Source organism: Melanotaenia boesemani, chromosome 17, assembly GCF_017639745.1.
Source record: "Melanotaenia boesemani isolate fMelBoe1 chromosome 17, fMelBoe1.pri, whole genome shotgun sequence".
NCBI classification, from domain to species: Eukaryota; Metazoa; Chordata; class Actinopteri; order Atheriniformes; family Melanotaeniidae; genus Melanotaenia; species Melanotaenia boesemani.
In genome coordinates, this window is record NC_055698.1 from 27,130,792 (window position 1) to 27,158,517 (window position 27,726).

The 27,726-nt window shown below is 38.0% G+C and overlaps 1 long non-coding RNA gene and 6 gene segments (V, D, J or C); 6 read left to right on the plus strand and 1 right to left on the minus strand.

Annotated features, from left to right (window-relative positions):
* The first annotated feature begins 95 nt into the window (after positions 1–95).
* LOC121656418 lies at positions 96–588 on the plus strand. The segment is given in 2 exon segments: positions 96–149; positions 257–588. Coding segments are annotated over 2 exon segments (384 nt in total).
* Positions 589–1,677: 1,089 nt separating this feature from the next.
* LOC121656739 lies at positions 1,678–2,478 on the plus strand. Its single transcript, XR_006013459.1, has 3 exons — positions 1,678–1,890; positions 1,961–2,021; positions 2,411–2,478. It is a non-coding gene; the product is annotated as an uncharacterized LOC121656739 (long non-coding RNA).
* A 1,198-nt stretch (positions 2,479–3,676) lies between these two features.
* On the plus strand, positions 3,677–4,158 carry LOC121656419. The segment is given in 2 exon segments: positions 3,677–3,728; positions 3,836–4,158. Coding segments are annotated over 2 exon segments (375 nt in total).
* Positions 4,159–7,344: 3,186 nt separating this feature from the next.
* Positions 7,345–7,840, plus strand: LOC121656420. The segment is given in 2 exon segments: positions 7,345–7,398; positions 7,506–7,840. Coding segments are annotated over 2 exon segments (387 nt in total).
* Positions 7,841–12,222: 4,382 nt separating this feature from the next.
* On the plus strand, positions 12,223–12,805 carry LOC121656421. The segment is given in 2 exon segments: positions 12,223–12,289; positions 12,507–12,805. Coding segments are annotated over 2 exon segments (351 nt in total).
* Positions 12,806–16,445: 3,640 nt separating this feature from the next.
* LOC121656422 lies at positions 16,446–18,440 on the minus strand. The segment is given in 3 exon segments: positions 16,446–16,933; positions 18,059–18,111; positions 18,355–18,440. Coding segments are annotated over 3 exon segments (468 nt in total).
* Positions 18,441–18,900: 460 nt separating this feature from the next.
* Positions 18,901–19,382, plus strand: LOC121656423. The segment is given in 2 exon segments: positions 18,901–18,952; positions 19,060–19,382. Coding segments are annotated over 2 exon segments (375 nt in total).
* Positions 19,383–27,726: the final 8,344 nt, after the last annotated feature.

The following is a 27,726-nucleotide window of genomic DNA, read 5'->3' on the forward strand; positions in this document are numbered from 1 at the left end:
CTCTGGGAGAGTTTATAGTCCTGAGAGTTGAAGACTGGATGACTGACAGCTGTCCTTCGTGACAACAGAAGACACAGAAATTCTCCTCATGAAAAACATGACTTTGATCTGCGTCCTCATCTGGACTCTCCTCTGCTGCTGCTTCACAGGTAAAGTCCAGAGAATCAAACTCCTCTCCTCTATGAACATCCGTCCCTCTGAAATGAAGCCGACTAAACCATGAAGCTGCTTTATGTTTTTGTCTCTGTATCCTCAGAGTCCAGAGGACAGGTCACAGTGACTCAGCCTGCAGCAGTGACATCTGATCTGGGACGAACCGTCACCATCACATGTAAAACCAGTCAGAATGTTCATGTTTGGAGTGGTTACCACCTTTTAGCCTGGTACCAACAGAAAGATGGACAAACTCCTAAACTCCTCATATACCGTGCTAGCAGCAGAGAATCAGGGATTCCAGGTCGTTTTACAGGCAGTGGATCAAACTCTGACTTCACTCTGACCATCAGTGGAGTTCAGGCTGAAGATGCTGCAGTTTATTACTGTCAGAGTTTTCACGTCATCAACAGCCAAAATGTGTTCACACAGTGAAAACCAGTCGTACAAAAACCTTCCTCAGTCAGACTGAACAGAAACTGAACTGACTGATACAGTTCACTGAACACACACACACACACACACACACACACACACACACACACACACACACACACACACACACACACACACACACACACACTCTAACACACACCATTGCTTCAATAACAAAAAACACTTTTGGATAAAATCTTGATTCAGAATTTTTCTAATCATCATCAACAATTTACCAAAACTTTTCAACAGAAATAATTTGAACAAATTTGTCACAGAGAAAATTCCTGTATGTGACCTTTGACCTCAGCTTCACAGTTAATTTGAACAGTTTTAATGTTTGTAAATAAATAACTGGGGAAAACAATTTAAATCTCAAAAACATGAGATAAAATTGTTTTGATGGAAATATATCTAAGTGTAAATCAGATTTAAATCAGATTTTTTTATTGATAATGTTAAATGAATCAATGATAGACAAAATTATTGACAGTGATGTTTGACCTCATATTTACAGTAAAACATAAGAAACCACGAGTTCAAAAAACCGATTAAAGAAAAAAAACATTTCATAACAAGAAACCTAATTATTAAATATAAGTAAAAATAAATAAATAAATGTCTCAAATAGAAAACCATTATACTACATATGATGAAATTCATCATGTCTAATCTGATGTCATCAAGGCTGCAACAGATTTAACATTTTTAACAATTAACACATAAATTATTGTCGTCATCTTTCAATTTATTCCCCTGTTCACTGAAAAGCTGAACAACTGTAATATATGGAAACATTCATCTGATGAAGATGTTCATGCAATTTTATAAATGTCCAGATACATTAATGAATGAAGCATGAAGACTTGAAGAAAACTCACTTGATTGCTGACAGCTGTTCCTACATGGAGTTGAGACAAATTCATTCAACTGTACCTGAAAGATAAATTTCATATGTTGTGGTTCTGAATTTCAATAAATTCCTAGAATCAGCATCTCATCACGACAAATGACTGATTTACTCGGTAAAATGCAGCAGTCAGTTCAGTTTCTGTTCAGTCTGACTGAGGAAGGTTTTTTGTTTTTACAGTGTGAACACATCTTTACTGTTGATGCTATTGTAACCCATATGAAAATTCCTCTTAAAGGTCATGTTAGATATCGCTATTGAGTTTTCCTGGTTTTCCGTGAAGGCACCATTTGGTCACTTGACATCTGTTCAGCCAGTTCCACTTCCTGGTAGTCTCCATACAAGCCATCCGACAGATGTGTGGGAGTATGGGAGTGGGAAGGCTTTAACAGGTGAGTCTTGTCCAAATGCTTTCCATTTTGTGTGGTTGATTATTGTTTAAAACTCCGTCGTACGTTGTAGACGCTGCGAACCCACTGCTGACACCAGGGCTCTCGTGTGGGACGAATCTTTAAGAGGATTGGTGAGTCTGTTTGCTACATGCTGTCAGCATTAGCATGCTTGTGCCTTGTCCACTAGCATAATGCTAATGTAGCATTACACTACATTAGCTTTACGTTGAATAAGTTATGTTCATTGTTAGGCTAGGGGTTTTAAAAAAAAACTATCTTGGCCTAGCATGTATTTTAAATTTACTTTTGGTTTTAGTAGAGTTTCTGTCAATGCACTTTGATTGCATCATTTGAATTGTATTTGCATTTTTGTATGCATATGGAAATGACTTTAAATGTTTGATGGTCGATGATTTATAATTTAATGATATTTTATTATTTAATGGGTGTACACCAAGACAAACCTAGCTAGTGGTATGAACTTGAATAACTGAATGTTGGCCTTGTTTTTCTGATGCAGGCCAGGTGTGCCCTGTTGGGTACAGAACCTTCCGGATGGCGAGCTAGATGCAAGAGCCTGAACCCTGTAACACACCCTCTGCAATCTGGTAGGGGGCTGTTTGCAGGCCAGCCCACTCACATCTTTATTTCTTTTGCCCTGCTCACCGCTCACATCCACACCAGTTGAATAGCGCGTATATGGACATTTATTCAATTTACATGGACTCTGTTTATTATAGGACAACTCCTACATACTGCATTGTGAAAGGTGAACAGAATGATTGTGACCTAACTTGGTGAAATTGATGGAGCAAAACTCAACTGGGTTGAGTTTACATACTGGCTCGTTACATGTTGTGAATCATTTGGATGCAATAAGTCAGCTCTTGGAATTGAATTTTGTGAACATGTTTTCCCTTAATCCTGCAGATTGTAAATATTGTACATATTGCTTTTTGTTCCACATTATCATGGCATAAATTCACTGAAGGTCAAAATCTTGACCTAATGTAAAAATTTTAGACGATAAAGTGCAATAAATTTCTATCATTTATATTTTTATTCAGACATTTATTCATTTTTTTTTCATTTAAAAAATCAAGATGAAAATAATCCACTAAACGTCTCTACAAAAACAAATGTGAGAAGAAAGAAGAAATCATAACTTTAAAAAGTCCACTGGGTGAACATGGTTGTGCTGGTGGAGTGGATTTTAATGAACTGCAAGATCAGCAGTTTGATCCCAGGATTTTCCATAATCCTCATTATTGGACACTGAACCCCACATCGTCCCCGATCACTGTTTTGTTACTGTAGAGAAAAAATGATGCATTCAGTACAAAGACTATATGATAAGTAGCGCTGGGTGAGCTGGTAGATGAATGAGTAGAAAGTTCAAATCTGTTTTGTAGCATTTAGATAAAGATTAGGAGGCATTATATGTAAATTTTTTCTCTACAACATAAACTCAAATCTTAATCTGATTTTTAAAATTATTACAACACATATTAATATAAACTAAATTATGCATTAATAAATGTCATTATCATCGCCATTGGATTGATGCATTACATAAACTAAATGATTCATTGATAAGCATCATCAACAGACTGATCCAAGTCCCTGTTGGAGTGAGTCAGCAGATTTCCATAGAGAGCCACTTTGCATCAGCAGCACCATGCTCCAGTGCTCTGGGAGAGTTTATAGTCCTGAGAGTTGAAGACTGGATGACTGACAGCTGTCCTTCATGACAACAGAAGCCACAGAAATCCTCCTCATGAAAAACATGACTTTGATCTGCGTCCTCATCTGGACTCTCCTCTGCTGCTGCTTCACAGGTAAAGTCCAGAGAATGAAACTCCTCTCCTCTATGAACATCCTTCCCTCTGAAATGAAGCCGACTAAACCATGAAGCTGCTTTATGTTTTTGTCTCTGTATCCTCAGAGTCCAGAGGACAGTACACAGTGACTCAGCCTGCAGCAGTGACATCTGATCTGGGACGAACCGTCACCATCACATGTAAAACCAGTCACAGGGTAGATGATGGTGTGGACTTGTCGTGGTACCAACAGAAAGATGGACAAACTCCTAAACTCCTCATATATTATGCTAGCAGGAGAGCATCAGGGATTCCAGATCGTTTTACAGGCAGTGGATCAAACACAGATTTCTCTTTCACCATCAGTGGAGTTCAGGTTGAAGATGCTGCAGTTTATTACTGTATGGGTGAATTCTACATCAGCAGTCGGTACTCGTTTACACAGTGAAAACCAGTTGTACAAAAACCTCAGACAGTTTGTAGAACAGAAACTGAACTGGCTGATTCAGCTGGAAACTGCTGCAACGACTCGTCAGACACAGTCCAACGCACACACACACACATTCACACTATATCAGGACCAATTTAATGAGTTTATCCATTCATATAAAATATAAGAAATTAATATAAATATTTATTATAAAGAATCATCAAGAAATATTCCTCAACAGAGACAAAATGTGTGACCTTTGACATCATCTTCACAGTGAATTACAAATGTGTTCAACATCTACAACTATATAAGGAACAAAAAAAAAACAGCATGTAGACATATATCACCACAAAATCTTTCATTTTCAAGAAGAACTTAAATACAATAAGAAAACCTCTGATATCTGCAGGCTGATGGTTTTCATCATTTTCATGCTGAATTTTTCTTGTTATAATTTTTATGTCTAACTTAACTTTTCTGTTTAATATACATTTATTACTATCAATAATGACATATTAATTTTAGACTATTTAAAGTTTAATAACTGCTTTGTGTTGTATGATTCTAATAGTTTGAGATATTTTATTTTAGCTACTACGAAGAAATATTCTGTATTTTCATCAAATATATTGATGTTTCTAAATAGAACTAACATATTTAACAAGAAGAGACCTGATGATATTTCTGATATACAAATACCTTTATTTTCTCATAACATGGAGAGGGAATTAGATCATTTGGACAAAGACAGAGAGAATCTTGCAGCGGTCAGAGTGAAACCAGGATAAAAGTCCGAGTGAGTCAGGTCAGTAATGGGAGCACTGATCTGTCCTCATTGTTTCTGAGAGAGGAGTCTGGTTCCTCCACTGGTCTGCATGGACCCTCAGGGTGCTGCTCCAGCTGTAGCGGCCATCCTTCTGCAGCATCCCGGGGCTCCTGCTCTCCTCATAGCTGCTGCTGCTGCTGCCATCCACCTTCCAGGACAGACTCCAGTCTGAGGGGAAGCCCTTGAAACCCTTCTGTAGTGATTTATGAGGGTGCGATGACCATCACCTAGATATCAATCAGCTTAGTGAACAGGGACCAAACAGCTGTCAATCACACATTAGACATCATGAAGATGCTTTTAGTTTTCTAAGACTAATTAACACATTGTTTCATTTCCTTTCAGAAACATCTCATGCAGAGCAGTACAGAGAGAATCATCACTGAGATGCTCTGACCAAAGTCATTAATGACATATGTTTTAATACAGATGATGGAAAAATGTCAGTCTTAGTCTTATTGGACCTCAGTGCTGCATTTGATACAGTCGACCACAATATATTACTTAAACGACTGGAGAACTGGGTGGGCCTCTCTGGCACTGCGCTACACTGGATTAAATCTTATTTAGAGAATGAAAGTACTTTGTGTATATAGGTAACTTTACATCTGAGCAGACAAGAATTACATGTGGAGTTCCCCAAGGTTCCATCCTGGGGCCTCTTCCGTTTAACATCTACATGCTCCAACTGGCACAGGTCATGGGGAAAAACGAAATTTGTTACCATAGCTACGCAGATGACACACAGATATATATTACAATGTGACCAGGAGACCGAGGACCCGTACAGGCTCTTGGTAAATGCATCGAGGAGATTAATGACTGGATGTGTCTAAACTTTCTTCAGTTAAACAAAAACAAAACTGAGGTGATTGTCTTTGGTGCGGAAGAGAAACGATTAAAGGTCACCACAGAGCTTCAGTCTATACACCTAAAAACCACCAACCAGGCCAGAAATCTGGGTGTATTGATGGACTCAGACCTTAACTTTTAGAAACACATTAAGGGAATTACAAAATCAGCCTACTATCACCTTAAAAATATATCAAGGGTAAAAGATCTGATGTCTCAGCAGGACCTGGAAAAACTAGTCTGTGCTTTCATCTTTAGTCGGCTTAATTATTGTAACAGTGTTTTTACAGGTTTACCTAAAAAATCAATTAGACACCTGCAGCTTATTCAGAACTCTGCTGCTCAAGTCCTCACTAAGACCAAGAGAGTGGACCACATCAGTCCGGCTCTGAGGTTTTTAAAGTCTATTCTCTGACGAACAGGCAGCCAGTGTAAAGTTCTGCTGCTGATCTATAAAGGTCTGAATTGTGAACTCTTGACCCATTATGAACCTGCCAGAACCCTCAGGTCATCTGGTTCCAGTTTCATCAGTTCCCAGAACAGAACCAGACATGGAGAAGCTGCATTCAGCTTCTATGCTCCACATGTCTGGAACAAACTCCCAGAAGGCCTCAGAGCAGCTGAAACCCTCAGTTTATTTAAATTAAGGTTAAAGACCCACCTGTTCTCTGCTGCATGGAACTAGTTTTTATATAGAAGTCAAAATCTACATCTGGTTCTTTAAAGCTGGAATCATGTTTTAATATTGTCTTTAACTTTATTTCTTGCATTTTGTCTATTTTATTTTAGAATATTCCTACTGCTTTTATTTTATTAATTGCATTTCTTTTCATCTTTATTTATTTATTTATTATTATTATTATTATTATTTTTTTTTTTTTTTTTTTTTAATGCACTTGACTGCTCCCTGCTGTAATGAATTATGTAAAGCACTTTGAATTGTCTTGTAAATTAAATGTGCTATACAAGTAAATTTGCCTTTGCCTTAAAAACAATTTAATTAGTAATCATATCAAATGATTAGAAAGAAATAATTTTCAGAGTTTTATTTTACATCAATAGGAAAAAAAAGTTCATGAATAGCTTTTCTAAGTTAGCTTCCATATGAGGAGCTGAATTATGGATGAAACTATTTAAAAGCTTTTAATCTGTTTAGTAAACAAATGTTTATTTCAGGAGGAGACTGATTGAGATTACTTACAGTTCAGAAACCTAAAATTAATAGGACTGATTTTCTATTTTATTTATTGTTATAAAACCTTCCTCCAATACAAACCTCGAGTTATACACAGGAACATTAATCACCTGAAAACATCATCATCATCATCATCATCATCATCATCATAAGACTGATACAAGTCCCTGTTGGAGTGAGTCAGCAGATTTCCATAGAGAGCCACTTTGCATCAGCAGCACCATGCTCCAGTGCTCTGGGAGAGTTTATAGTCCTGAGAGTTGAAGACTGGATGACTGACAGCTGCCCTTCATGACAACTGAAGACACAGAAATCCTCCTCATGAAAAACATGACTTTGATCTGCGTCCTCATCTGGACTCTCCTCTGCTGCTGCTTCACAGGTAAAGTCCAGAGAATCAAACTCCTCTCCTCTATGAACATCCGTCCCTCTGAAATGAAGCCGACTAAACCATGAAGCTGCTTTATGTTTTTGTCTCTGTATCCTCAGAGTCCAGAGGACAGGTCACAGTGACTCAGCCTGCAGCAGTGACATCTGATCTGGGACGAACCGTCACCATCACATGTAAAACCAGTCAAGATGTTTATGTTTATAGCAGCTACCACCACTGTTTAGCCTGGTACCAACAGAAAGATGGACAAACTCCTAAACTCCTCATATACGCTGCTAGCAACAGAGCATCAGGGATTCCAGGTCGTTTTACAGGCAGTGGATCAAACTCTGACTTCACTCTGACCATCAGTGGAGTTCAGGCTGAAGATGCTGCAGTTTATTACTGTCAGAGTTTTCATTACATCAACAGTCAGCATGTGTTCACACAGTGAAAAACAGTCGTACAAAAACCTCCCTCAATCAGACTGAACAGAAACTGAACTGACTGATACAGTTCACTGAACACATCCACACACACACACACACCGTCATTTATTTAAATTATTAATATTTCAGGTCACAGCAATTTCATTAACTGGAAACTATCTTGGTTATATTATAACATTATAAGATCATACAGTCATGTTTTATCTTCTTCTTCATTAATATCTATAATGTTGTGCAGAAAGCATCATGGAGCAGCATCATGTGACAGTTATAGTAAACGCTTGTGACCTTGTGCTGGTAACTGTCTTAATCGTACTGAACTTAAAAGGTAAAAAATTATGAAGACACTGATCATCATCAAGAAACTTACCAAGGAAATAATAATTAAAAGTAGATAAAACATTCCATAAATTTCCAGAATATTACTTTACACAACAATGATATAAAACTTTCCTCTCAGATAATGACTCAAAGCCAATGAATTTTAACAGTTTTGAAACATGATAGGACTATTGCTTGGTCAAGCAAGGTGTTAAAAATGTCCGTTAGAACACAAACCAGCTGGTCAGCACATTCCCTGAGCACCCGTTCAGGTATGTTATCAGGGCCTGGGACCGTTCATGTGTTGACTCTCCTCAGAGTCTTCAGTGTCAAAACAAAGTGCCTTATCTTCCTGGTATGGAGCAACTTTAACCGCAGGAATGCTGTTTAGTGTCTCAAATCTCCCCCCAAAAAATATTTTGTTCATTTAGGAAGTCCATCTTAAGAACTTCTCGTAAAAACAACAATAAAAATCAAGACTAAAAGTTAAAACCTGGAGGTTACAGTGACTTGATATTCAGTCTCTAAATGTTTTGAATTTTTGGGTCAGATGATAATTGTCAGAAGGAAAATGTTTCAACATTTATATCAGCATGAAAAAAATGGTAGAATAAGTAAACAAATACATCAGATTTAGAGAATCTGATCCCAAAGGTAAAAATGAAGCTCCATGTCATCAAGAGTCATGTGATACAACTGAAAGCTGCTCTGTAGTCACTAAATAGACCTTGCTGAGCTTAACTGCTCCATTTCTTTCTGCTGGACAGACTTTGAGCTCCACAGTATTAACTGGGTTTTTATTCTTTGCTTTTTAATGGTTCCAGTTGACTCAGAGGAAAGTTTTATATCATTGTTGTATGGTGTTCGGGTCTGTGGGAGCCGTTTTCAGTTTTTATCAATAGAAAAATGAAACAATTATATTTTCAACCTAAAATTCATTGGCTTTGAGTCATTATCTGTGAAGAACATAAATCAAAACATATTTTCAATGACCGCATACTGTATACCACCCTACGCATTTATATTACATACAGGGTGTGTGGGTCCACTGGACCCAGGGATAATAAAGTGTGGAAAGTGTAGGTCCTGCGTACCTTCACTGTGTCTTCCTCCTTTCTGGGGCTACTGAAAGTGTTTTCTGTCCCTCCTGTTTCTGCACAAAGTTGCAACATTGTTGCAACCAACACCGTCTGCTCTTACTTTCCCGCACATTTTACACTCTGTCTTGCGAAACCAAACTTTTTTTTTCTCATACCCAATCTCACCTGCAAATTAGGGGGGGGTGACACTATAAATAAAAGGCTTTGCCAGTGTAGTAGCTTATCACAAGTGATCAAGATGGCCAAAAGATTATCTGTTGAGAGGGCCTTGCAATTGATTTGGGAAGAGAGAGAAGCTTCTGAAGATGATGTCGAGGAAGAGGTTTCAGAATTTGAAGATCATATTTCTGAAAATTCAGACTCTGACAGTGACTTTGAAGAAGAAGATGAGGTTCAATCAAAACCTCAATCAAAACGAAGACGACCAGCCCGTCAGCAACCAGCTCCGGGAAAAGAAACCCACCAGATAGTAAGTGAAGCAATATGGATGTCCAAAAAAAGGTGAAATTGAATGGTCTTCTTGCCCAAGAAATGAGCCACCTCGCAGAGCTGCTAATGTGATAAAGATGCAACCAGGGCCAACACGGCTGGCAGTTACTCATGTGCAGGGCATCAAGTCTTCATTTGAGCTTTTTATTCCAGATTCAATCCAGAAAATTATTCTGAATTACGCTACTCTTGAAGGAAGGCGTGGTTTTGAAGAAAGGTGGAAGGAGATGGACCAAACTGATTTACAAGCCTGCTTTGGGGTTCTTATCCTTGCTGGAGTTTTCAGGTCCAAAGGGGAATCCACAGAATCCCTGTGGGATGCAGAAACTGGCAGAAAACATTTTCCATGCGACAATGTCTCTGGAAAACTTCCACAAAATTTCCAGGATTATACATTTTGATAACCGAGATGACAGACCAGCTCGACGGCAAAGAGACAAGCTAGCTGCCATCAGGACAGTGTGGGATAAGAGGGTGCTCCGCCTGGACAACATGGACAAGCTGGTGACTGCCTACAACTGCAAAACGAGGACCCTACGCTGGCCGCTAGTGATATTCTTTGACATGTTGGACATCTCAGCGTACAACGCCTTTGTCATCTGGATGGCACTGAACACAGAGTGGAACAGGGGGAAGCTCCAGAGGAGACGCCTCTTTCTCAAGTTACTGGGAAAGGCGCTGGTGAAACATCAAATCCTCAAAAGACAACATGTTCCACGAACACCAGCTTCTGCAGCCATTGTGAGGAGAATTCAAGATGAGAGGTGCCCCATCCACCCGACCTACAAAACCACCATCTGATGAACCTGAAGTAAGTGTGTGATGCTGTTGCAGTATGTCATGTATGCTTTGCAACAGAGAGAGGTGTTAGTAACATTTCTGATCTTTTCATTATTCTAGGTTGTGGCCAGCAAAAACAAAAAGAAGCGCTCTGAAGTCTGTGGACCCAAGTTGGACAGGAAAACTCAATATACATGCAGCAAGTTTAACAAATACATATGCAACACACACACACTGTAAAACTCTGCCCCTCATGTTTTGTATAGGCTTGTGTAAACATAATTCAGTGGGGCTGATGTGATGAGACTGATATTGTTACTGTATATGTTCAACTTGTGTTATGTAAACTAACCTAAATGAGTTATATGTCTAATGAAGTTCAAATGAATAAAATCAGTAGTTGTGAAACATCTTGCTTCATTTGTAAATGTGTTTTTTTCCACTCACTTCACTTGATTATACCTGATTTTCATATTTATATTACATTTTATTAAAAAAAATGAGTTGCACATTAATCCATAAATGTGTTCTATAAAAGGTAAAGGGCAAATATTAACCATGGTTGCTGTTAATATGGCTTGTAATTGTGGTTGAGTAAACATCTGTTGAGTATTTTCACATAAAATTGTTCGATTGTGTTGTTTTGAAAACCCAAAACTCTAGCGGGTCCACCAGACCCATGAACACTGACTAAGTAACAAAAATACAAACACCACACAAGGGTTAATAAAATAAACCTTTTGACAAGCAGCTGAATTAAATAATTCCCCCACAATTATATCTCCTCATGCATAAATCTCACATTCAGAGATGAAACATGATGCCATGTAGAGGACAGCTGCAGCTGACTGACTGTGTGTGTTTGCATACGTGTCCTGCCTCTCTGCTCCCAGCTGTTAAGAGGTCAGTGTTGATCAGTGGCTGTTCAGACCTTTCAGAGACGTTGGTCGAATCCCAAATGGAACACTTGAGCACTCCTGCACTCACGGGCGCGCTCCCGCGAGGGGCTCGAGGGTTCAGTGGTGTTCCAATTGGAATTGTGTGAGTGATCAAGGGATGATGGCGGACATTTTTGAGCCCTTTCTGCCCCCTTTCCATAAGTCAGCATCGATGCCAACTTTCGCTAAGGAATTACCCATAAATCACTGCGATGTCACGTGAAACACGGAGTTTACCGAGAGAAGCCGACGTGTGAAACATGTTCTTCAGTATTGTGGCGCTGGGTCGTTATATTTTTCGCCGTTTAATTTCCCCACGGCGGCGTTTACAGGAGCTTCCTGACCTCTACTATATATACTATATATATATTGTGTGTATATATATATATATATATATATATGTGTGTATATATATATATATATATATATATATATATATATATATGTGTGTGTATATATATATATATATATATGTGTGTGTATATATATATATATATATATATATATATATATATATATATATATATATATATATATATATATATATATATATATATATATATATATATATATATATGTATGTGTGTATGGCGTCTCTCTCCTTGCAGTGCAGGTCTCAAAGTGCTGTCCCAATCCTATTTAAAGCATTTCGAGCCCTTGTGGCCTGTCACCCTCGACTCCTCACGCAGGTGATGTCATTTAGTCATCAGGGGCTCAGGGCGAGTGCTCAAGTTTTCGGTTTGGGATTGGGGGACTGAACACACCAGCAGCACAATGATGATGTCACTGACTCTACTGCTGACCACCCTGGGGCTCCTTGTTCAGGGTGAGACTCACTTGGGGAAACTTTGCTTCAGGATGCAACCAGGTTCACCACAATGATGTTCTGCTGTGATGGAGAAACACTGAAACAAGCAGCTTTCACCTTCTTCCATCTATTCTCCATCCAAAAGAAATTTTTCTCTTCTATTTGGATTTCTATCATTTGTACTGGATTTCTGAATTTCTTTAATAATGTTCTCTTTTTATTCGTGTTTTTCCAGGATCATCAGGCCAAGTTACTGTCATTCAAACTCCTGGATCTCAGTCTGTTTCTCCAGGACAGACTGTCTCCATCAAATGTAAAGTCAGTCCAAGCACTACTTACTGCATGAGGTGGTATCTTCAGAAACCTGGAGAAGCTCCTAAATTTCTCATTGAGTGTGATAAAACTTCTGGTCGTCTCACTACAACAAGCTCTGGAAATACTGACTTCACTCTGACCATCAGTGGAGTTCAGACTGAAGATGCTGCAGTTTATTACTGTCAGAGTTATCATAGCGGTGGTGTGTTCACACAGTGAAAAACAGTCGTACAAAAACCTTCCTCAGTCAGACTGAAGTGAAACTCTGTGAGTGGGTTTGTGTCTCTAGAGGTTTAATGATAAATTAGCATGTTGGAGGACAACTTAATGACATAATAATGTCTTTATGGAAACATAATTATTATAATATAATATTAATTATAAAATTATTATATAAAATATAATAGTTCAGATTTAATTTAGATTTTATTTAATGATAATCGGAGAAAATGTGATAGAGATAAAATTCTTGACAATGACCTTTGACCTTCTGTACATGTTAGGGAACCACATGAGTTTGTAGAAATAGAAAAAAGAATAATAATGCATCATTAAAAACCTACCTATCAAATACAGGTCAAAACAAATAAATAAATCTCTGCAGCTGTAACAAATTTAACATTTTTAACAGTTAACATGTAAATTTTTGCCTTCTTCCTTTAATTTATTCCCCTGTTGAGTGAAAAGCTGAACAGCTGTAATATATGGAGACATTCATCTGCTTCAAGCAGTTTTATAAACTTCCAGATACATTAATGAATTAATCTAAACTGTATGGTATTTATTATTATTTTGTTTGAACTTTAAACCTAATGCTAAAGTGAACAGAAACATCTGTTAAATTCAGCATGAAGACTTGAAGAAAACTCACTTGATTGCTGACAGCTGTTCCTACATGGAGTTCAGACAAATTCATTTAACTGTACCTGAAAGATAAATTTCATATGTTGTGGTTCTGAACTACAATAAATTCCTAGAATCAGCATCTCTACATGACACATTATTGATTTACTTGGTGAAATGTTACATTTACACTGAAAATATTAAATTTAATATTACATTTATATTCCTGTAAAACAATGAGATGCAACTAAAGCAGAAAAAGAGAAATAAACTGAAAACAGGAGAATCAACTGGAGCATCTGACATAAACTAATAATGTTATTGATGTACTTCCATCTATTCTCCATCTTAAAGTAATTATTCTCTTCTGTTTGGATTTCTATCATTTGTCCTGGATTTCTTTCAACAATGTTTTTCTTTTTGATCGTGCTTTTTTCAGGTCAAGTTACTGTCACTCAGTCTCCTGGATCTTAGTCTGTTTCTCCAGGACAGACTGTTACTATCTAATGTGACGTCAGTCCAAGCACTACTTACTGCATGAGGTGGTACCTTCAGAAACCTGAAGAAGCTCCTAAATTTCTCCTTGAGTGTGATAAAACTTCTGGTCGTCTCCGTACAACAAGCTCTGGAAATACTGACTTCAATCTGACCATCAGTGGAGTTCAGGCTGAAGATGCTGCAGTTTATTTCTGTCAGAGTGTTTACAGCATGAACAGCCAAGAAGTGTTTAAACAGGGAAAAACAGTTCCAGAAAAACCTCCCTCAGTCAGACTGAACAGAAAGTGAACTGACTGCTGCAGAGACTGATGCACTTCACTGAACAGTCACAAACACTAATGCACACAGACAACATATTTTATTCATTCAGAGCTTTAATTAAGATAAACATGTATCAGATCAGGTCCTGTGATGAACAGGTGAGGGTGTTCCCCTTCTCTCATCTGCTAATTGCTGGGATAGACTCCAGCTTCCTTGTCACTCTTAATTGGAATAAGAGTTTTATCAAATAGATTAATGAATCTATAAAGATAACTTTATTGACTGAAAACTATCTTGGGAACACAACTTATATATTTATGGACCCATGTTTCATTAATTTTTTTCTTTATTATTTTCTTTAAATGGGATCATAAAACTTAGGAAATCCACCAAAGTTTTGACAACATTATTTTAAAACACAAAGATACTAAAACATATCTCTAAGTTAACTTCAATCAGTAAAAAGCAGAGAATAAAAGCCAGTTAATACTGTGGAACTCAAAGTCTGTCCAGAAGACAAAAGTTGACCAAACAATCTCATCAAGACTCATTTAGTGACTCTAGAGAAGCTTTCAGTCACATCACATGATCATGACCACATGGAGATTTATTTCAATCATCAAAATTCTCTAATATGATTTTTCTTCATGTATTTTTACAGCTTCTTTTTACGTTGATCTGAAAATAATATTTCTTCTTTCCGAGTTTCAAAACATTTAAAGAATGAATGTCCAGAGATTTTTTTTTTAACTTTGAACTTTCAGTCTCAATCTTTACTGTTGTTGAGAAGTTCTTAAGATGCTGCATGAAGATTTGAGTAAATCCCAAATTATAACTTCACCAAATAAACATCCACATATTTTAAAACTTTTCACACATGAATAACTCTAATTTCTGTGGAATAAGATCTCATTAATATATTAAGGAAAGTCATTAAATCTGATTTTCTTTCTGAATAAAAATAAAATAAAATAAAATAAAATAGCTAAAAGTAAGAAAACTGCTGATCTGACTTTAGATGAACTTGTTCAATTTGGATTTAAATGATTTGTTGCCTCCATGAACTCTGCAAAATATAACTTCTGTCACTCTGGTGATAACGAGAAGTCCTTTTATTGAAAATAAAGATTAATTAAAAGACCAATTTCTTTGTTTCCACATAGAGAATCTGTGATATGCCTCCAGTCTAAAAATGTTTAATGTACATTACTTTTCCATTTTTTCCATTTCATAAAGTTTTTTTTTTTTTTCTTTGTAAAGATTTTATAAAGTTACAAAGTAACGCGTTAAAGTGACTATATTATTTTTGGGGGTAATGAAGTAAAGTAATGCATTACACCTAAAATATCGGTACTGAAATTACTTTACTGAACTACAGTAACGTGTTTTTCTGCGTTACTTGAGCCGTGTTTGCTTATGTGTAAAGTTCTGATCTGTTTGAAGTGGTACGCGCATGCTGCTGCCTGTGTGTGTGCTTGCCTGGACGTTGCCATAGAGATCGATTTGTGTGACGTAGCTGATTGTGCACCAACCAAGGAAAATGAAAAATGCAGCTGGAGACGGAGACAGGGGCTTTTGGTCAGTGGCGATATTCACATTATTTTCAGTTCAGTCCAAACTTGTGGAGAAAGATCCTGCTCGCCGGTCAGTGGAAGGAGTCCTTCAGCAGCCGACCGCCTAAACAAGCTGTTTTTTTAACATTTCCTGGAGCGCAGCAGCCGGTAACGCAGACAGAAATTAACAAGCTAGTTGCAGGGTTCATTGTAGGAGACATGATCCCCCTGTCGACTATTGAATCGCCCAGGTTTAGAAAAATACTAGATAAAAGGATTATGAGACAAGTGTGTCCATTTCTTCCCACAGACAGGAATATTGTTCTTACGGTTTTAAAGCCATTTTGATTACAATATACAGTAAACACTGTGCAGTCAGGCAGTGATGATTCGGCTATGATGTTTGTTCATGTCTACATGGTGGATTAAGAAATTGTAAAGTAATAAGTAGTGACGTTACTTTTCAAATGCAGTAACTAGTAAAGAAATTTCATTACAATTTACTGAAGTAAAGAGTAACTAGTAACTAATTACTTTTTCAGAATAACTACCCCAAAACTGGTCATTATATCAATGTATCTCTGATATCACTATTGATTAATAAAGAGAGAACATAAGTGGTATGAGATTTACTTTTAAATGTTTTTATTATTATCAATAACATCACCAGAGTAAAACCAGTCATATCACTTCCATCACCGAAACATTATTTGAAGAAGTTTTTATTCATTTGAAACATAAAAATAAAACACAATAACATAAGAAAGAAAATATGTAAAATTATATGGTGAAAGAACAAAATAGAGAGAAAGAAAGAAAACAGACTGAGAGCTGTAAAGGAATCAGATTCCCAGTGAGTCAGGTCAGTACTGGGAACACTGGTCTCTCCTCAGTGTCTCTGAGAGTGGAGTCTGGGAGCCCTGGGTGGCTTCACATGTCACAGAGCCCACCTTCCTCCACTGGTCTGCAGGGACCCTCAGGGTGCTGCTCCAGCTGTAGTGGCCGTCCTTCTGCAGCACCCCGGGGCTCCTGCTCTCCTCATAGCTGCTGCTGCTGCTGCCGTCCACCTTCCAGGACAGACTCCAGTCTGAGGGGAAGCCCTTGTTGGCCAGACATGTAAGTGTGGCATGGCCCTTCTTTATCTCCTCACTAGAGGGGGGCAGCACCGTCAGGGTGGGACGGACTTGACCCACTGCAGAAAGAGAGGACACGTTGTAGAAGTTAGATGAAACGCCTCCTCAGAGTTTCACTTCTTGCTTTTAGTTCAGTAACCATAGTAACGGACAGACATCACTGCTGAACCACAGCAACAGACAGGTTTCAGTACTAAAGATAAAAATGTTCAAGACATTTTTTAGATGTTTTCAGCTTCTTGTGATTCACTTTGCTTCAAACTAAAATCATAGATTAGAATTTAAAACCAGATTTTTCACCTTCACACCATCTTTACACTTGTCTGCATTATTACATAAATTCTTCACTGTTTTCAGAAATATTGTTTTATATCAGTTAAAGACAGTAAAATCTTTCACATCTACTCTTTCCTCCTCCCCGTAGTAACCACTACAATATGATGACATTAAATCAATCTCCCACATGCAGTGATGTAAGTAAGTAAAGTTTATTTATAAAACACTTTTCACAGATAAAAATCACAAAGTACTGGACATAAAATAGCTGCATTAAAACAACATAAGTTTCATAAAATAAATAAAAACCATCAACAATAAGCTTTCCTGAATAAAATAGTTTTCAGCTGCTTTTTAAAAGAGTCCATGGAGTGGACCACATGGAGGGACAAATGTGGAACTTTCTACCTGATACGTGACGACATGGGTCAGTATATTTACCACATTTCTGGTTAAAGACACAAAAACTTCTTCTGATGCGTCTGGAATTTTCTTTCACATAGTTACTAAGTTTGGACAGAAAAACTAACTAGTTTAAAGAACAACTTTAACTTGTTAAGTTAACAGACTGAACATGTTAGAAACATTTTGGATCCTCATCAGTTTTCTGAAATCTTATCATTTCCTGACTAAAACAGTAAAAGATTTTGAGAGTTTAGACTGATAATTATTTAATGATCTGATTCAGAGACAAATTTCTCTGCAAACTTACGTTATCAGTGAGACAAAATAACACAGAACAATATTACTGAAGATGGTTTTAGTGTTTCCAAATATAGAATCTCACTTTACCAAATAATTACACCAATCATATAAAACCAGATTTATAGATTACCAATTTTCTGGTTAGGACATAAAAACTAAACAAATGTTTATATTTGCATTTATAAAGAATTAAATGTACTTACAGTTAACATCCAGTCTGGTTCCTCCACCAAAAGTCCACCACAGTGATACAAACTCATTGAACCGCCGTACAAAAACCTCTGACTGTACAGAGACACGGCTCTCTGACTCTGGAACAAACAATGCAGCATGTTTTTATTTAGACATTTGTTCATTTTCCCCAAAGACTTGTTTTTCATATAGAATTTAACCAAATAAATCTGATTTAGATGAAATTTAAGATAAAACTAATCCAATAAAGGACTCTGTAGGAAATTTTGTGAGAAGAAAGTAGAAATATTGAATTTAAAAAGTTTACTGAGTGAACATGGTTGTGCTGGTGGAGTGGATTTTAATGAACTGCAAGATCAGCAGTTTGATCCCAGGATTTTCCATAATCCTCATCATTGGACACTGAACCCCACATCGTCCCCGATCACTGTTTTGTTACTGTAGAGAAAAAATGATGCATTCAGTACAAAGACTATATGATAAGTAGCGCTGGGTGAGCTGGTAGATGAATGAGTAGAAAGTTCAAATCTGTTTTGTAGCATTTAGATAAAGATTAGGAGGCATTATATGTAAACTTTTTCTCTACAACATAAACTCTCAAATGTTAATCTGAATCTAAAATTATTAAAACATTATTTTAATGTAAACTAATTGATTCACTGATATTAATCATCAGATTGATCCAAGTCCCTGTTGGAGTGAGTCAGCAGATTTCCATAGAGAGCCACTTTGCATCAGCAGCACCATGCTCCAGTGCTCTGGGAGAGTTTATAGTCCTGAGAGTTGAAGACTGGATGACTGACAGCTGTCCTTCATGACAACAGAAGACACAGAAATCCTCCTCATGAAAAACATGACTTTGATCTGCGTCCTCATCTGGACTCTCCTCTGCTGCTGCTTCACAGGTAAAGTCCAGAGAATCAAACTCCTCTCCTCTATGAACATCCGTCCCTCTGAAATGAAGCCGACTAAACCATGAAGCTGCTTTATGTTTTTGTCTCTGTATCCTCAGAGTCCAGAGGACAGGTCACAGTGACTCAGCCTGCAGCAGTGAGATCTGATCTGGGACGAACCGTCACCATCACATGTAAAACCAGTCAGAATGTTTATGTTTTGGGTGGCAGCCACTATTTAGCCTGGTACCAACAGAAAGATGGACAAACTCCTAAACTCCTCATATACATTACTAGCAGCAGAGCATCAGGGATTCCAGGTCGTTTTACAGGCAGTGGATCAAACTCTGACTTCACTCTGACCATCAGTGGAGTTCAGGCTGAAGATGCTGCAGTTTATTACTGTCAGAGTTATCATAGCGGTGGTGTGTTTACACAGTGAAAAACAGTCGTACAAAAACCTTCCTCAATCAGACTGAACAGAAACTGAAATAACTGTTGCATTTCACTGAGCACACACACACACACACACACACACACACCCACACATACACACACTCCAACACACACTCTTTTTTGTAAGACTTCAAAACAGAATTAATTTCAACTAGTTTGTCACAGTCATAGAAAAAGTGTGTGGAAGTGACCTTTGACCTCAGCTTCACAGTTGTATTGTTTGAACATATATGGTTAAAAACAGATATTTCTATCTCTACATACAACGTCTCATATCAAATTCAGAAACCTTCATAAGTAAATCTCACTCAAAAAAAACAATTTATCTGTGTATATGAGTCTTAAAGAAACTAAAGCAACTTTGACATATGTGCTGAAACAATTATTCATTTATTTTCTGTACCGCTTACTCTAATTCATGGTTATAATAAAGCTGAAGCCAATCTCAACTATTCTCAGGTGAAAGTCAGAGTTCATCCTAAACATGTCGCCAGTCTATCGTACAAATATAAAATGAGAATATTATAGGAAATCAATGAATTAAGTTAAAGATGATCAAAAGCCAGCAGGCTGCACAGCAAGAAGGTCGGTGGTTCGAGCCTCGGCTGAGAAGGAGTGCAAACAGGAACCTTTCTGTGTGGAGTTTGCATGTTCTTCCTGTAAATACATGGGTTTTCTCTGGGTACACTGGCTTCCTCCCTCCATCCAAAGACATGCAAGTTAAGTTATTTGGTGGCTCTTAATTCTCAGGAGGAGTGAATGTGAGTGTTTGTCTCTGTGATGGACGGGTGAACCATCCAGGTATCCTGTCTCTCACCTGCTAATAGCTGGTAAAGGCTCCAGCTTCCCTGTGACCCTGAATTGGACTTAGCTGTTTAGAAAATAATTTAATGAATAAAAACAATCAACAATCTAAATATTTTGCTTTCCCATCAACAAAATAAAGCTGCAGGATTCTGGACGCAGGCTTATAAATTATATGAGAAAACGCTCTAAAATCTCAGATTACCCCTGTCCTCTGGTCTGCAGTCCCTTGATGTCCATTTTATAAGGACGTTACTTTGACAGTTCCAGGTTGACATAGTTTGGCTGTGAACATCTGGACTAGTGTAGCGTGACAAGCTTAGCTGTTAACATCAGCTGCTTTGTGACCACACACCTCTGGGTTAGCAGCCAAATGGTTTGAATTAAAGTCATTTTTCAGGTTTGAGGTACTTTGATGTTACAATAATTATAAAACATGTTTTATTCTTTAGTATGAACCACATGTGTTTTATAAAAATCTCTTGGAACAAATTCAGGCCCTAATTTATATGAATATGTTTTCTTATATTCCTGAGCAGGAAAAATATTAATATCTACATATTTTTCTTAAATGTTCTATAATTGATCAGGAAAAAACATAATAAATTATTTCATCATAATAATTACTATTTATTTTTCATTTTTTTATCAACCTAAAATACAAACAATTAGTATGTGTCTTTATGTTACTTTAACATTTTAACACTCTGGTATGTGTTATTAAATGTAATGAATAGAAATTATGTTTATTTCATTCTCTGAATATCTTTTTTATTCTTACATTTTAAGAAAACAAAAAATGTCTAAGTGAACAAGAAAACAGCCAAAATTTGAAATCAAACATCTTTATTATATGAAAACATGAACTAAACCACTCTGCAAAAAATATTGTGAGAAGAAAGTAGAAATAATGAATTTAAAAAGTCCACTGGGTGAACATGGTTGTGCTGGTGGAGTGGATTTTAATGAACTGCAAGATCAGCAGTTTGATCCCAGGATTTTCCATAATCCTCATCATTGGACACTGAACCCCACATCGTCCCCGATCACTGTTTTGTTACTGTAGAGAAAAAATGATGCATTCAGTACAAAGACTATATGATAAGTAGCGCTGGGTGAGCTGGTAGATGAATGAGTAGAAAGTTCAAATCTGTTTTGTAGCATTTAGATAAAGATTAGGAGGAATTATATGTAAACTTTTTCTCTACAACTGTAATGGAAAATTTATTCATATACCCTTATAGTTTGTAGGTTACACTTTGTATGTCTGTGTATTTAGATAAGAACTCCTTCTCACACCTTCCCCCCTCTCTCATCCCCTCAACAGATGTTGAGAGTTTAATGAGCTTCCTCCTTTGCACCCTTCACTCCGTAACATTTGTTAACAGCTATGTGAGAAATTTAAAACAATGACCTCCTACTGTGATGTTATCAGCTCATGCCTGGTATATTAACTAAGTTCACTTGTATCTCGCCAGACTCACGCAGACAAACTCCTTTGACTGTGGGACTCTCATTGCTGATCAGCTCTTAATAAATAATACTTTGTTCGATTCTCACTTAGTGTGTGATCTTTGATAACTAAAAATTCCACAACAATTTGGCGTTGTCGGCAGGATATCTTGAGTGACTGACCGGAGGACCAGAACCCGTGATTGCGCATCCTGAAGGATACTTCAGCCCCTGGGTCAGCCTTAACCGACAGGGGACGGTGGAGGGACTCCGTTCAGGCACCACTGATATCCAGAACGAAGTCTGCATGTGGAGCAGCATCCAGAATCACACACGGTGAGAAGTTTTCATATCGGACTCCCATTTACTGCTCCTTTTCGCAGGGTCCCACTATCTTGTGAGGCAAGGTAGGTCACTATTCTACTGCGGTAGGGTAGAGTTAGTCCGGCACTGGAGTGAAAACTTCAGTGGTAATAAGAGGCGTTTTAGTAATTTTTGTGCCTGGGTTTGGACAACCCGAAAACAGAGAGAAAATCCAGCAGGAGACGTCCTAGCTGCATAATGGGAAACACAGCTGTAACGGGGAAGGAGAGTAAATGGGACTCCCCAGTATGTAACAAAGGAAAAAATTAAATAAATAAATGAAAGGGCCAAACAATAATATTTAAGGATATATATAAGTAATAAAATAAATATATGAAAATGTCAAATAGGTGCACCTTATAAAATAACTAAAGAAGAAATAAATATATTACATAAAATAAGTGTATTGCTGAAGCATAAAAGGGAAGAATAATGATACCAAATAATAAGAAGATAACGAAAGAGTTAAAGTGTTAAAGTGTGTGGTTGGAGATTTCCCTCACATTCCGAAGCAGCAGACAGAGAGGACACGCTGCCGGTAAAAATGAAGCTCTGTCTAACAGTTTAAGTAGGATTTGAGAAATCTCATGAAGAAATAAAATGGGGACTTTTAACAGTAAAAACTAAATTAGAAGGAGATGCTAAAATTACGTCTGGAAAAGATCCAGAAAAATGATCTGATCAGACTGAGGAAATGTTTTGCTCTGCTCCAGAATACTTAATACATACAGGGACACTTTCGGGTTGTAAAAACTGGTTGTTTGAAAAACCACAGTTTTTGAGTCTCAGCTGACTTGTATTTGCATTTATAAAATATTTTTATAAGACTTTCAGTCCTTTCAGTCCTTTCTTATGGACAATGCTTTAATTTTATTGTGTTCTTTCTACTTAATTTGTGTGTTCTTTAAACCTTGTCAAACATAAACAATTTTTACCTTAAAGGAAATTAGATACACACACTGAAGATTTATTTTTAGCTTTATCAAATCTCTGAGAGAAAACACTTGCAACTTTCCTCAGACACATGCATAATCTTTGTAGGATAAATATTGACCCTATTTTCTTTTTCTTCTTTTCCTCCTTCCTCCGTCTCCGTCGGAGACACCCTCTCCTGAAGCTCACAGGCTGCATACCTGACCCGACTCAGTTCTTCCACCGGGATAAAAGTCAGCAGAGACCCACTGATTATATATATATGTATATATATATATATATAAAATTTCTATCACCACCATGTCCTACGAACTGATACGGATGCCCATATCTACCAACACCACCCGATGTTCTACAAGATTCAAGAGAAGAAACAAAGACATCTGATATCCAACAATATCCTAGTTTCAAAGAGACAGAAACCAGATGTTTGATGGACGGGTAAACATCTGTTTTTGGATGGTAGGACACCATCCTCCACAACGCTCCTGATCATGCGTTTTGTTCAGAGGACAAGAAGACTGAACTGGGACAAGAAACTGACTGTGAGCTCTGTAGTCCAGCGCCGAGGTGGCGTGGCCGCTGGACTTTGAGGGGCGAACCGAGAGGTGGGTGCTGAAGACCCGAGGTTGGAAAACCATCCGGTTCTACTGACCAGAGAGAGAACATCCACGTGGTGAGAAAAGGGTCATTGGCCATAAAAATCAAAAGGCGGTTTGCCGTCTGACTGATCCACGGCAGAGCTGACTCGGGGATGGAAGCAGTCATGTGACCAGTAAAAACAATGATGGTGAGATTGTTCTGATTTCTTACCACAAATAATTAATGATTTAATTCAAAATCTTTATTGAAGTTAAGCAGATCTACATCGTTTATGGAAAGGAAGTGTTAAAGAGTAAACAGAAGAAGCTTCACGTCTAGACATTTCACACACAAAAGACTAGTTCACAGCTGGAACTAGAGACACCTTTACATACACAAATACACGCACGCTCACTGCAACGAAGTACTTGCTTGCTACTGACATCACATAACATGAAATGATGAGCTACTAACCCTGTCTTGTTTGTTTTCATGATTTAGAAAGAACAGAACATGCTTAGCAAGCTGGTGGCAACAACCTTTCCTCAGTTATCCAACACTGATCGGCTCATTTATAGAGGAGAAGAAAATGAGTAAAACGGGATGAAAATAATGTTTTGTTTATTTTATCCCTTCAGATGCATTCTAATGGTTACTCACTGACACATGAAGTTATATTTTCTCCAGATTACCGTCTAACCATTGACCCAGGATCTGATAAGATGGTATCTCTCTCATTACTACAGCTGAAGTAGTGAGAGTGAGTAAAACCTTCCTGCCAGAGGTGGAAATGCCAACATACTGATCCTTATGTACATTTCTGTAATACTGAATGGCAGTTTCCCTGCTTGGTTCTGTGTGGTGATGCAAACCGCAAGTCCCCTGATTTCCTGAAAACCTTAAGTGTGTGCGTGAAATTGCACCAAAACCGTTCATGTGTCTCTGGGTCCTAATTATTTTATTTTTGCCTTTCACAAATGGCTTAGATTAGGGTTTTAGTACTCTTGGTACTGTATCTATAATCCATATTAAACAAGAATTGAATCTGAAACAGTTTTAAAGATACAAACTGAATACGTTAAGGAGCTCCTCTATTAACTGTCATCAGATGTAACTGTATGCAAATTACTTTTAGCAGAACAAAGAAAACCTTAAAAAACTAAAACAACAAATGTTGAGGCAGATAAAATTACTTTTAGGTCATTGTTAGCTCTGCATTAAAACAGGAAAATGCACTATAAAATGACTACTGAGATACCAGAAGAAAATTAAAACCTGTTTCATATTGGTCTGATATCCATGGATATTTTAAACTGATTCTCTTATACAAATAATAATAATGGAAAAAGGGTTTTGTAAAAGACTAAAAGAGGAAAGCGCTGCTCGAGCAAATTTGGCTGATGATGGACACATTATTCAAAGAAATTCCAATTGGGTTTACATCCATATCATCTTGGAGTTGAAAGCATTAATAATAAAAATCTCCAAAACAATTAATGTTTTCCAAACAATTTCAAAATGAACTTTAAGGATCCTCATGAATGCAGGAAAATTGACCTGCTCTGATTTGGCCTTTCTGCGCAGAACAACTGACGTGACTTTGACAAAGTTTCTGACTCTGACCTGACGACAAACCACTGATGGACTGATATTGAATGAACTTTTCTTCCAGCAGGTTCTTATCCAGGATTGTTTCCACAGAAGGCTGATTGCTGTTTTATAACACTGTTAATTCTGCTGCCATTAACAGTTACACACATTTATTGTCATGAAAAGAAGGTCTGATAATCTGTTTACAGGAGGAGGAGACGTCTACTCTACATCTCTTTTTGTAAAATATGTGTATGTGCATTTTAAAATCAAAAATGACTTTGACCCTCATGACATTTTGGGATAAACTTTTACAGGTGGAGTGAAAATTATCACCATGTACACATGTGCTTATGCTGATGAGGATTGTTCTTACAGGGGGATGCCGGAACAGGCAACTTTAGGATTCAAGCATACAAGAATTTTAATGTTTTGTGTACAATTTCACTCTTATCTGGGATAATGTGACATATTTACACAGATGGGATGTATATCAGATTTTTTTTTTTGATAAATTGACTATTCCACCATGCACCCCTGGTTCTGCAGGTATTGTGCGCGCTACTGATGGACAACCCTGCCTTTCTTATCATTCTTCCCTTGGTTTGCTAGGTTGTCACATGGGGTGGACCATGTGACAAAAGGGAGGTGGTATTCTCAATAACATCTCTGATTCCTTTTGAACAGAAAGTTCTTTCACAGGTGCACAGTGTGGGTAAGGAAGGCCTGCCACGCCAGCATCAGATCTGCTCCACTCCTTGGTTCCGGGAGACTGGATCTTGGTCCGGGAGACGAGAAGAAAGCACTGGCGTTTTGAAAGATGGCTGGGTCCATTCCAGGTCCTGTTGGTCACTCATACAGCAGTGAAGGTCGCTGAAAGGTCCACGTGGATTCACACATCCCACTGTAGGAGGTTCCAAGGTACACCAACCCGAGCTCCAGCTGACCTCTCAACCACAGGGCAGAATAATCCCTGAGGTCAGCCCCGTGTGAGATAGTCCATTCTCCACGTGACAACATGAAGTACACCCAGACTGCCGTGAGGGGATGGTCGTGCGTCATCCTCTTCATCCTTGTCACCTCCCTCCTCTGGTACCTGGATCCAACCGGACCTCACCTGACACAACGCACCCCAGCTTCGTCCCAACCCGCCAGACGACTGCAGGGGACAGAAGCACCCTACTTCAGGAGACACCGCCGAGACGACCACATCCTCCAGCATCATGATCACACTGAAAATCTTTGGTGACAAGTTGCCAATATGTCTGCTCATAAATTGACAAATGACAGTTGCTATGTTTGTGGACTGGTGCCGCATGCCACACCCACTCAATCAGTTTTTATTCCATATCCAGTCCCTTTGAATACCACTTTGTGGACTCTGATCATGGGTAATAGATTACACCCTAGGAACATTACTTGGCCACACCAGCGCCTTCCCCTCTCCTGGAGGAGGCCAGCTGAGTTTTCCAGCAACACAAACTCCACTTGTGTTTCATCCAGAACTGTCTTCCGCTTAAGGGATCGTACAAATCCATATTCTTCTCCACCTCTTTGTTTTCAGCGAAATGGGACAGATGCACTATTCTTTTTAGGACACACTCTAGATTGTCAGCGTATTATTCCTGTCTCATGTATATCCTCACCTTGCCCCAAACGCTCTGACTCGTTCACCTTAAATTCTTGTGATTATTCCCTGACTGTTCTCTTTCTACAGAGTGAGACTTAGGAGTTGTTGTGTTTAAACATTACGGCCTTTTCCTGACCCCTTTTATCACCCCCATCCGTTAAACGCGGTATCTTCTCTCCACAGATGAAAGGATTTATGATGGCTTTGCCCTGGTGGGGGGTTGGGGAACTAGCATGGACTGTGGAAGATCGATCAATCTCTTTGGAAAATTTAACCTCTTTATGTGTGATTAATATGTTGCATTTTAATCAAAGGGGTGGATTGTAATGGAAAATTTATTCATATACCCTTATAGTTTGTAGGTTACACTTTGTATGTCTGTGTATTTAGATAAGAACTCCTTCTCACACCTTCCCCCCTCTCTCATCCCCTCAACAGATGTTGAGAGTTTAATGAGCTTCCTCCTTTGCACCCTTCACTCCGTAACATTTGTTAACAGCTATGTGAGAAATTTAAAACAATGACCTCCTACTGTGATGTTATCAGCTCATGCCTGGTATATTAACTAAGTTCACTTGTATCTCGCCAGACTCACGCAGACAAACTCCTTTGACTGTGGGACTCTCATTGCTGATCAGCTCTTAATAAATAATACTTTGTTCGATTCTCACTTAGTGTGTGATCTTTGATAACTAAAAATTCCACAACACAACATAAACACTCAAATCTTAATCTGATTCTAAAATAGTACAACATAATATTAATATAAATTAAATCATTCATTGATAATCATCATCAGATTGATCCAAGTCCCTGTTGGAGTGAGTCAGCAGATTTCCATAGAGAGCCACTTTGCATCAGCAGCACCATGCTCCAGTGCTCTGGGAGAGTTTATAGTCCTGAGAGTTGAAGACTGGATGACTGACAGCTGTCCTTCATGACAACAGAAGACACAGAAATCCTCCTCATGAAAAAC